General features: G+C 38.4%; 1 protein-coding gene across 3 annotated transcripts in view; it reads right to left on the bottom strand.

The window, feature by feature from the left end:
• NDUFS4 (NADH:ubiquinone oxidoreductase subunit S4) overlaps positions 1-11,695 on the bottom strand; it is a 113,967-nt gene extending 102,272 nt beyond the window's left edge. For all 3 annotated transcript variants that reach the window (XR_014831308.1, XM_005672445.4, XM_085002264.1), the window contains exon 1: positions 11,579-11,695. Coding sequence is in view for 2 of the 3 variants with exons in the window: in XM_005672445.4 (XP_005672502.2) it covers positions 11,579-11,676 (98 nt within the window). In the remaining variant the exon portion in view is untranslated. The remainder of the gene's footprint in view (positions 1-11,578) is intronic.
• Between the last annotated feature and the right edge of the window lie 427 nt (positions 11,696-12,122).

Genomic DNA, 12,122 nt, shown 5'->3' with positions numbered 1-12,122 from the left:
GCAAAAAAAATTAACCTCAACTTAAATCTCATATTTTATATAAAAATTCACTCCAAATGAATCAGAGATATGAATAAAAAATATTTGAAAACTTCAAGAAAAAAATACCAAAAAAAAACTTCATTCCTTGGGGTTAGGTATGGGATTCTTAAATATGACAACAGAAAGTACAATCCATAAGAGAAAAAAGCTAGCAAACTTTATCAACATTAAGAACTCTTGATCTTTAGAAGGAAAAAAAAAAGGAAAATAAAATATGAATAGAAACCTTAAAAAAAAACCTTAAAACCTTAAAAAAAAAAAACTCTCTGAAAGACACTGTTGAAAGAATAAAAAGAAAAGCTATGGATGGGGAGAAAATACATTTGCAAATTACATTTCTAGCAATAGGACTTCAATTAACAATATATTATGAACTCTCAAAGCTCAACAATAAGAAAATAAAGGACCCAGAGCTCCCTTCATGGCTCAGCAGTGAACACACCCGACTAGAATCCATGAGGATGAAGGTTTGATCCCTGGCGTCGTTCAGTGGGTTAAGGATCCAAAGCTGTCCTGAGCGTCAGTGTGGGTCACAGACATGGATTGGAGGCTTGGATGGCCCACTGCCGTGGCTGTAGCTCTGATGAGAGCCCCTAGCCTAGGAACTTTCATATGCCATCAATGCGGCCCTAAAAAAAAAAGAACCCAATTAAAAATAGGCAAAAGACATAACAGACATTGCACCTCAATATCATTAGCTATTAGGGAAATACATATTAAAACTACAATGAGTTACCCATGATGGAAATGCAAATCAAAACCATCATAAACCACTTCACACTCACTAGGATGGTTGTAATAAAGATGGCAATAAAAAGTGTTAGCAAGATTTGCAAAGACACTAGAAACCTCATTCACTGCTGGTGGAAATGCAAAATTGTGCAGCCACTTGGAAAAAGTCAGGGAGTTATTCAGACAGCTAAACATAGAGTTATCATATTATCCCACAATTCAACTCCTCTGTATATACCTAAAAGAATGAAAACCAGTGTCACACAAAAACTTGTACACAAATGTTTATAGAACACTATTCATAATAGCTAAAAGGTGGAAATAGCACCAATGTCTATCACCTTATGGATAAAGAGATATGTCCATTCAACAGAACATTATTCATCAATAAAAAAGAATAAAGTACTGATACATGCTACAACTTGGATAAACTTGAAAACACTAAAAGAAGCCAGTCACAAAAGATCACATATGATTCCCTTCGTATGAAATATCCAGAGTAAGCTAATCTGAAAGACAAAAAGTACATTAACGGTTGCCTAGGGCTGGGGAAAGGGAGAAACAGGAAGTGATGGCTAACAGGCACAGAATTTCTTTTTGGAGTGATGAATATGTTCCAAAATCCACTGTGAATGGTTGCACAACTCTGAATATACTAAAAACCATCAGCTCTTAAATTTTACGTGAGTGAATTATATTGCAATTATATCTCAATAAAGTCATCAAAAACACAGTGAATTATTATATATACATCAATTAATATGGCTAAATTTAAAAATATTGATAATACCAACGTTAATAAGGATACAGAGCAACTAAAATTTCTGTATCTTGCTGGTAGAAAAGCAAAATGGTACAACTACTCTGGAATATCTTATAAACATACATTACCTATGGCCTAAGAATCTCCCTCCTAGGTATCTACTCTAGAGAAATGAAAACATGTTCACATAAAATCTCATACCTAACTGTTTATAGTGGCTCTATTTACAAATGTCAAAAACTGGAAATAATTCAAAAGGCCTTCAAGGCATAAACGGATAAATAAACTATGGGATATTCAAATAATGGAATACTAGTTAGCAATAAAAGGAATAAATTATTGATTCACATACTTGGAAGAATCTCAAAGGTATTATGCTGAGTGAAAGAAACCAATCTCCACAAGGTTGTATATCATGTGGTTCCACTTACACATTAAGTCTCAAAACTACAAAACTATTGAGATGAAGAAAAAAAAAAAAACTGTTGCCAGAGAGGTAGAGACTGAGTCTTTTGGGGTGATAAAGACTTTTTGGGAGTTCCCATCGTGGCTCAGCAGTTTAATGAACCCGACCAGTATCCATGAGGTCAAGGGTTCTATCCCTGGCCTTGCTCAGTGGGTTAAGGACCCAGCACTGCCATGAGCTGTGGTGTAGGTCGAAGACGTGGCTAGGATCTGGTGTTGCTGTGGCTGTGGTGTAGGTCGGCAGCTACAGCTCCAATTCAGCCCCTAGCCTGGGAACATCCATATGCTGTGGGTGTAGCCCTAAAAAGACAAAAGACAAAAATAAAAGACTTTTGGTATTTTGTACCCTGATTTATTGTGGTGGTTACACAAATTTATACATGTATTAAAATTCTAAAAAATGTGCACCAAAAGGAAAATGGTGGATTTTTCTTTATAATTTAAAAAATTTTAAAATGTTAAGTCCAGTCTAGAGTCAACTCTTCTTTAATTCAATTTCAATTCACTAAATTATCGCTTTTAATAATCTCACTTAGTTAAAAATACAGTATAGGAGTTCCTGTTGTGGCACAACAGGAACAGCAACATCTCTGCAGTGCCAGAACACAAGTTCAATCCCCATGCTGGCAAAGCAAGTTAAAGGATCCAGAGTAAGTCCAACCTGTAGCTAAGGGTGCAACTGCAGCTTGGATCTGATCTCTGACCCAGGAACTCCATATGCCATGGGGTAACCAAAAGAGAAAAAATTTTTTTAATTTTTTAAATAAAATAAAAGTACAGTATATAGTTCAAGAAAGATACTAGCAACATGAAATACATCCTAAGGAGTACCTAGAGGTAGTAAAGCATTAGGAAATCGGACCCATTAATTAAGAGTACACAAACTAGGCATACTAAGCCTAAAGCAGAGACTCTGAGGGAGAATGACTGATGAAAAACACCTTCAATTACCTGAAGGGGTGACATGTATATGGGGGTTAGAATTTTTCCATATAGTATTAAAGGGAAACTTCATTTACCAGTGAGTCTAAAAGCATAAAGCATTTTCTAGGGTTACCAGAAATTCAACATATATTCCCCAAATGCTAGATAATCAAAAGTAGGAAGTTCTGGAGACTCTTGCATTAAACAAAGAGTCATACAGGATGATCTAAGAGTTTTCTTTCACCTCAAACATTATATGAATCTATGAAGTATAACTTATACAGTTAACCTACCAAAGTAGAAGATACTGACAATCTAAAAAGGTGTCCCTTCTTACCAAATAGCATTTTATTGAACAAAAGCAAATATTAGAAGCACTCTAGGTTCCAAATTTTTAAAAAAGACTAATAAACACCTCAACAAAAGCTGTATTAAGACCTATTTTACAGCTCTTTTATTTCTCCAAATCTCTCTGGACTAAGGCTATTAAAATTAAATTCAAATTACTAATGCCTAATTAAATCTAATTTCATTAAACTTAAAAGTTATAAAAATAAATTTCATGCAAACTTCTGTAAGTACATTGAAGAAATTTCTTGAAAATGAAGTTACTCTTTCCACACAAAGGATGGTAGTCCTCAAAAGAGCCAAAACATCTGTATTCACTTTAAAGCTCATCAAGACAGACTGACATTTTTAGGAGAAGCATATGGCTTGCTCAACAGTCATCTAGAACAGGATCTTTTGTCTAGTAACCCCTATTCAAGGACCATTTACTTATGTATGGAGTGGCTGAATAAAGAAAAGAACATATTTTTGAGTCCTAGAAAACACAAAGAAATAAGCTCTTCATCTAGCTTTGTCAAGGATACAGCAAAACATGTTACAAAAGCAACCAGATCTTTACTCTCAGAGACAGTGCTCTTAACATCTGAAACAATCCTAAGAAATCACTGAAACAAATGAACTCTAGAAAAGCTTTCTTAGAGAACTAAATCCCGCCAAAGACCACCTCCCTAAAAAAAGGCATTTCCATTTTAAAGGATAAAACACTTTCTTCTTAAAACTTTGAAGGGCAGAGTTCAACAGCTGTGCTATATTAAACCTGAGCCCTTCCAAAAGGAAGAACAAGAGTCTCTGGAGAGTGAGTAACACGGCCTGCTTTCTCCAACATTATCAAAATGCCTGCTTTGCCTCAAAGGAACGTTTCTCCAGGAAAAAAAAAAAAAAAAAAAAAAAAGCCTCTACATAGTAGATGGGTGAAAAACATAAAACTTAGACTAGGAAAATATACAAAATAGAAGCATTTTTGCTTGTTTCTGGAAATCTCTTCCACCCAAGGAAAAATGCATTTTGAAGTCCTTCAAGATACAGCATGGAAACTATTAAACAAAAACAGAAATAGTAGTTTCCAGCCCTAGCTTCCCTTCAGAATCACCACTGCGCTTGGTTGCAACCTAAACTTACTGAACCAGTATATACTAGGACCAAGGCATCTGAATTATTTATGCACACAACAGGTAATTTTGATGCACAGCAAGGGTTTAAAAACCACTGAACTGGAGCATAATCCCATAAAGGAAAAATTAAACCTAGCGAGTAAAGGTAAGTAAGGAAAGGCCACATTTGAGCAACTAACTAGTTCTAAAGAATCTAAGGTTGTATTCACCTATTAAAATATTCAGTATCAGGAGTTCCCATCATGGCTCAGTGAAAACGAATCTGACTAGCATCCATGAGGACGCAGATTCAATCCCTGGCCTTGCTCAGTGGAGTAAGGATCTGGCATTGCCGTGAGCTGTGTTGTAGGTCACATAGGTCAGCAGCTATAGCTCTGATTCAGCCCCTAGCCTGGGAACCTCCATATGCCACAAGTGTGGCCCTAAAAAAACAAACTCGTAACAAACAGAAAAAGAATTTGAAGCAAAAATTCTGACTTGTTCTCAAGCCATTACTTAAAGGACAAAAGACTCAGAACAATTTGCCAAAATATCCAAATATTTAGATGAAAGTAGTTATGAAGGAGTTCCCTTCATGGCTCAGTGGTTAACAAAACCGACTAGGATCCACAAGGATTTGGGTTCAATCCCTGGCCTCATTAAATGCGTTAAAAATCTGGTGTTGTCATGAGATGTGGAGTAGGTTGCAGACGTGGCTCGGACCCCGCTTTGCTATAAGCTGTGGTGTAGGCTAGCAGTTGCAGCTCTGATCCAACCCCTAGCCTGGGAACCACCATATAACTGGGGTTCAGCCTAAAAAGCAAAAAAAAAAGATGGTAAGAAAGTCACCAATAGAAAGTCTCTCATTGAAAATAATTACAAAATTAAGGGGAGAATTTCCCACTGTGGCACAATAGGATCTGTGGCATCTCTGGAGCACTGGGATGCAGGTTTGATCCCTGACCTGGCATGGTAGGTAAAGGATGCAGCATTGCCACAGCTGCAGCACAGGTCACAACTGCATCTATTCCCTAGCCCCAGAACTCCATATGCCACAGGGCAACCAAAAAAGAAAAGCTGGGAAAAAATTAAGGGGGAAAAAAATCCTTAACCACAAAAAAAAAAAAAAAAAGAAAGAAAAAAAGAAAGAAACCAAACTAATTCCTCAACTGGAGACTCTCACCATATAAAATGAACAGTACAGTAAAAGCAAAGAGCATCACATAGTCTTTTAAATAAAGAACACACCTTGCTAAAAAGAAGAGAAATCAGAGAAGACACTGAGGTTTTAATTTACTATTATCAGACATAATATTTCTCTGCAAAAGCCAACATATTCCTTTAAATTGCTAAATCAGACTGTTTCCTAGCAATGTAAACTTAAAAATCTGTTCCTAATCATAAAAATGGGAATAAAAACACCTGAGTTTATAGGATTACTGTAAGAAAAGGGATAACAAAGAAAAATCTTTGGCACAGTGACTAATACACAGTGAGAAATACATGTGAGCTGCTACTATTGTGTTCAGAATAAACGTCATAAAAAGGATTCTCCAAGTTGCGGTCGTGGCGCAGTAGTTAACGAATCCGACTAGGAACCATGAGGTTACGGGTTTGATCCCTGGCCTTGCTCAGTGGGTTGGGGATCTGGCGTTGCTGTGAGCTGTGGTGTAGGTTGCAGACACAGCTCGGATCCTGCCTTGCTATGGCTCTGGTGTAGGTTGGTGGCTACAGCTCCGATTAGACCCCTAGCCTGGGAATCTCCATATGCCACGGGAGCGGCCCAAGAAATAGCAAAAAGACAAAAAGACAAAAAAAAAAAAGATTCTCAACATTCACTAAAGGACATATAAGCTTTTTCATTTGAAATGGTCTTACTCTGTATTAACCCCACACCCAGAGACCTCTTCTAACATGTATATACAGTAACCAAGTTGTCCCGTCTTTCTTCATTAAGTCCCATGTATAATTAACTTTTAAAAACTTCATGTAAAGTATCTTGCAGACACCAAGTCTAATGATCACATTCAGTTACTATTATTCCAAAAGAATTCTCATGTTCCATAAGCACCCTTTCTCAAATAAATTCATTTCCACTTCCCTTTTTTTTTTTTTGTCTTTTTGCTATTTCTTTGGGCTGCTCCCGTGGCATATGGAGGTTCCCAGGCTAGGGGTCGAATCGGAGCTGTAGCCACTGGCCTACGCCAGAGCCACAGCAACACGGGATCCGAGCCGCGTCTGCAACCTACACCACAGCTCACTGCAACGCCGGATCGTTAACCCACTGAGCAAGGGCAGGGACTGAACCCGCAACCTCATGGTTCCTAGTCGGATTCGTTCACCACTGCGCCACGACAGGAACTCCCCACTTCTCTTTTTAATCTGAAATCAGGACACTTGTCAAAGAAATGCACGACTAAAAAATATATATACATATAAATCTATAAGACAACTTCAATCCAGAAGTTAACAGAGTTTTAGGTGAATATCCTCAACTCAGACCACTGCAAATAATTAGAAAAGAATATGTGTTGTAGACATTCTATATTCACATTTATGTAGGTTAGTGCCTACTTGGGTTTCACTAATAAGGCTATTACTTGAAATAGTGCTTATGGCTTCCTGCTTTTCCTCACAATGACACATCTCTAAATATGTATTTACTCATCTATATGATAAGCATTTACCTGTTATGTGTGAGCCATTACACTGGGTGCTATGAAGTATATAAAAATAAGTTTAAAATGTTTAACCCTCCAAAATCCTGTGACCTCATTACTGATACATCAGTGCATGTGCCAAAACCTGCTCGTGTGTGTGCGTGGGGGTGTGTGTGTATAAAAGGGTCAGTATAGGTTGTTATGCTTGGTGGCCAACAATCCTAACGTCTTTGTGGCTTATAACAAGGTTTATTTCTTAGTCACTTTATATTTTATATAACCTACAAGAAGCAACTTCCACTGGAATTCCAGCTGTGGAACAGTGGGTTAAGAATCCAACTATAGCAACTCCAGTCACTGAGGAGGCACAGGTTCAATCCCCAGCCCAGCTCAGTGGCTTAAAAGAATCTGGGGCCACAGCTGTGGCTTAGGTTGCAGCAGCAGCTCAGATTCAATCCCTGGCCCAGGAACTTCCATAAGATGCAAGTACAACCATAAAATTAATTTTTTTTTTTTGTCTTTTTGCCTTTTTTAGGGCCACTCCCACAGCATATGGAGGTTCCCAGGCTAGGGGTCTAATTGGAGCTGTAGCTGCAGGCCTACGCCACAGCCACAGCAACGCCAGATCCAAGCCACATCTGCGACCTATACCACAGCTCACGGCAACACCGGATCCTTAACCTACCAAGCAAGGCCAGGGATCGAAACAGCAACCTCGTGGTTCCTAGTCGGATTGCTTAACCACTGAGCCACAACGGGAACTCCAAAATTAAAAATTTTTAAAAAGAGAATCAGCTTTGCTTTGCTCCCTACTATCTGCATTCCAGGATCTAGTCTGAAAGACCCTACCCAGAACATCAGAGGAAAAAAAAAAGACATGGCAAAACATGGGACAGTCTTGGAGCTTCAGCTCAGATAGGGCATATGATTTCTGGTTAACATTTCATTGGTCATAACAAATCACTTGCCCAGTGGGGTGGTGTGTGTCAACAGGGAATGGAAATTAATAGTGTAAATAATACCACCATCTACAACAATATTCATCACCAAGATTAAAGAAAAGAAAACTATTCAGGCTAATCAAACAAACAATAAATTTAGCATTTATTTTGGTAAGGTTTACCAAGAAGCAGACACTATTCTAATATTTACTAGTGTTAAAAGTATTTAAATCTTGGGGTAACAGATGCAGACTGTTGCCTTTGGAATGGATGGGCAATGAGATCCTGCTGTAGAGCACTGGGAACTATGTCTATTCACTTCTGATAAATCTATACATGTATGTGTAACTGGGTCAACATTCTGTACAGTAGAAAATTGACAGAACACTGTAAACCAGCTATAATGAAAAAATAAATTTTAAAAAGTTTTTTTAATTTTTTTAAGTACTTAAATCTTCTAACAGGAATTCAATAAAGATGTCTGCTACTGAAGAAAACAGATCAACTAATTATGGGTATTTCAATGAGGAAAATAAGCAAAGCAATGAAGTCTATTAGAAAACACATTAGAAACATTCCAAGCGTACAGAACTTGGCCTTGATATGTTCCAGACAGCAAAAAGTAGCTGCCCTTCAGAGAGGAATTTGTTTATCCAGCTTATCTGAAGTAGAAGGCAACCTACTGGTTTTTAATGTCCTAAATGTTTCTCACATTTGGGCTGAGATAGTTTCTTAGCAAGGTTTAACATACACACATTTCTTGTCAAACTTAGGACCTCGTACTCACTGAAGGTTGCTGCACACTCTTAATTCCATACTGGCTTATCTAACACTAAAAAAGGAAACAGAGCAACAGAATACAGCCAGAGACCAGAGCACAAAATAGGCCTCACATAAAGATCCCATACACTTAGTCCCCACCAGCATTAATCAACACCCTCGGACGACCCTAAGTAGCTATGTTGGAGGTAAACACAAGACTCAGTCCAAAAGAGAAATGATGAAACAGGGCTAGGTGAGGTAAGTATGTATGACGAGGTTAGAGAAAACAAAAACACAAACACTACCAAATGTCCTAGGTATTGCTATTTTATCTGGTGCCTTTTTTTTTTTTTTTGGCCATGCCCATGGCATGCACAAGTTCCAAGGTCAGGGATCAAATCTGACTCACAGCAATGAAAACTTGGAGTCCTTAATCACCAGGCCACTTTGAGATTAATATCCTAAACAGTTAAACTTACCCTGGACAATGCCTTAGGAAAGTCAGGGAAAGTACAGATAAACCTAGGCCATATATCTGCGGTTTTACCCCTCCTCTCCTGCAGTCCAGGGAAACAGATTCGCTCTAGAGCAGGAGCTCAGTAACTAGATCAGCTGAATAAACTACACTGTTTAAATACTTTTTTCTCTCTCTTATGTGTACATGCAGTTGAGTTCTGTGGTTTGCTCTTTTGTTTTTTACTGCTTTACTCCAGTTAAATCCATCTAAGTTAATGTAGCATTTAGCTGCTTCTTCCCTTCTGCTGATAGTTTCTTTTCTTCAATATTTATATTTGTTCACCCCTCCCTTCCTTACCAAGGGCCTTACTGATTCTATTTCCCCTCATTTCACTCAAGTGATCTGAAATGTCACATCATTTGCAAATATTTTCTAAACAATACAATAAAATGAATTTTGGATGTAGATTTCCTCACTAATTGGTTCTCTATCCAAGCTCTACCTTTTCAGATCCTCATTACTCTCAAATCATAATGTGAAGAGAGTGTTTAACGAGTTCCCACTGTGGTGCAGTGGGTTAAGGATCTGGCATTATCACAGCTGTGATGGAGATCGCAGCTGCAGCTCAGATTTGATCCCCAGCCCAGGAACTTCCATATGCCTCAGGTGCAATCCCAAAAATAATAATAAAGAGAGTGCTTAAGGATAAAAAGCAAGCAATATGTAAAAGAGAAGTGCCATAAATTTCCCTCAAAGTAAAATGAACATAAGTTCTTTGGGTAAAAAAGTGGTATACAAAGCAAATAAATGTGTCATTTGATTTGTGTTTACGATTTGTTTTCCTTGGCTTTTAAGTTTTTAAAAGTGTGAATAAGTTAAAATTTTATTTTCAAATCTCTTCTAACACATTTGCAAGCAAACTCTTTAAATGTGGATAAGTAGTACTAATTACCACCAAAGTTTCCAAAATCTAGTATCTTAATTTCAGCCACTATTAATTGCTAACAAAACAGCTGTGACTTACACAGTCATGTTTAAAATAGTCATGCACCAGTGGACCCTTCAAATGTGTTCTCAGTTCTAGGGTTACTGTGAATCTGTTGTTACTTGGAAATGCAAAATTAATCACTACAGAATCTAGAACAAGAACTAACCTGGGTCACATCTATTCTAGACCTACGTCAATCAGTAGAGTAACTCACCTTACAGAAATACCTTCATTTACCTTTCCCCAATCTTAGCATTCTTTTCAACAACCCTATAGTATGTATATCTCTATTACTGCCTGCAAGACTTTATTCATAAACCACTGATCCCATCCAGGACATCATTTTTCCCACCCATCTTCCACTATTTAAAACGCTAATGAAACTTACCTCCAAAAATCCTCTGTAATTAACTCTCTAGTCCTTTCTGTATTACCTCTACAGTTAACATAACACTAAACTAACTAGCATTTCACTGGACCCTCTTTGCAACATTTAACCACTCCCATCCCTCCCTTCACAGCTGTCCACGCAGTCCATCGCTGTTCTAAGCACATATGCGGAAAAGGTGCACTATAAACCTTGGTTTATATTTATACTTTTAAGCTGTAAAAGCAGCAATGAAAAAATAATTCTTCGCAAATAAAACTGCTAGAATGTGTGTGTGTACGTGCGCGCAACGGCGCACACGCTGCTGTGTAGGTACTATAATAAAGACAGAAAAGTTAGGAAAATAAGGAAATAAAGGATTAAGTAATGCAGTTGAAAAAGAAATCACCTTCAAAATGCTTCAAGGCAAATAAATGAGCAACAATCTCTGAATTACGATGGGGCCTTTAAAAATTCTGAATGGGAAACCTCTCAGCCTTTTAAAAATTACCTTCCAGTAATAGCAGCGATAGTTTTACTAACGTTGAATTCCAACTAAGTTTTCTTCCCAAGTAGCCTGATAAATAAAGCAATCTTTAGTTCAGAAACCTAATCAATACCACTTAAAGGCGTGTAAGGGAGGGTGATTTAACCCTCCCGTAAAAACTGAAGTGATGGGCAAACAGGTGAAAAATGGAGGCGTGCGGAAAGTGGGAGAAAAATGAGTGAGACTCCGCCCCTTCTCTGGGGGCTAGGGCTCAGCTTGCAGCTCCGGAGACAATTCCATCCCCACAGCAACAATCCAAAAGTTTCCCAGAAAGCAGAGGTCCTCCTCCCCCTACTCTTCGCAGTTACACCCTCACTCGCCAGGTCAAGCGCCCCTAGATCGCAGCTTGTCCCAAATCCAAACGCGCTCTACCAGGGAAAGGGTCAGCAGAGGACGTTTTCCCCGAGGCCTTCTCCAGGACCCAGCCAGCAGAGACCTCCGCAAAACTGGAGAGACCCGAGAAGCTGGAAGAAGTTTCACAATCCTGTTACCTGGTCGGAACCTTGGAAACAGAAACGGCACCTACAGCCGCTGCCCTTCTCCCCCACAACGCTTGCTTCAGCGCCACTGACATTGACACCGCCGCCATCTTGCTGCAGGCAAACACCAGGACGGATCACCGCAAGGGACAAACTTCCTTCGTTTTCAAGTCGGTGAAACCGTAATGCAACCAAGTGGGATTTTTTGGGTTTATTTTATTCCTGCTTGGTGTTTCGCTAAATACTGGAGTTTGGAAAAGAGGTGAAAGATCTGGTTAAAAGCGATTAGAAGGCAAATGGGCGGAAAAAAAATGAAGAAGTGCATTAAGTGTAAATATCACCTCTATAAAGTAAAATCCTTGTTGTTAGGGCTGGTTATGTACTGGATAATTTAGAGACCAAAAGAAGACGCTTGAAAATTTAAACACCTGCAACTCATAATTTTTTCAAAGGACTCAGAATATTTAGGGCCGAGCCTTCTGGAAGAGCCAGAGGGTTTACTGGGTTCTTGAGAACCTAAAATAGTACTTTTCCAAAGTGTTGCCAGGTTAAGTTT

This window comes from Sus scrofa, chromosome 16 (assembly GCF_054392235.1).
Source record: "Sus scrofa isolate SSC_HxYL_T2T_F1_AM1 chromosome 16, Sscrofa_HxYL_maternal_Yorkshire_Landrace_v2.0, whole genome shotgun sequence".
Lineage (NCBI taxonomy): Eukaryota > Metazoa > Chordata > Mammalia > Artiodactyla > Suidae > Sus > Sus scrofa.
Note: the sequence above shows the minus strand (reverse complement) of the source record. Positions and strands in the feature narration are given on the sequence as shown.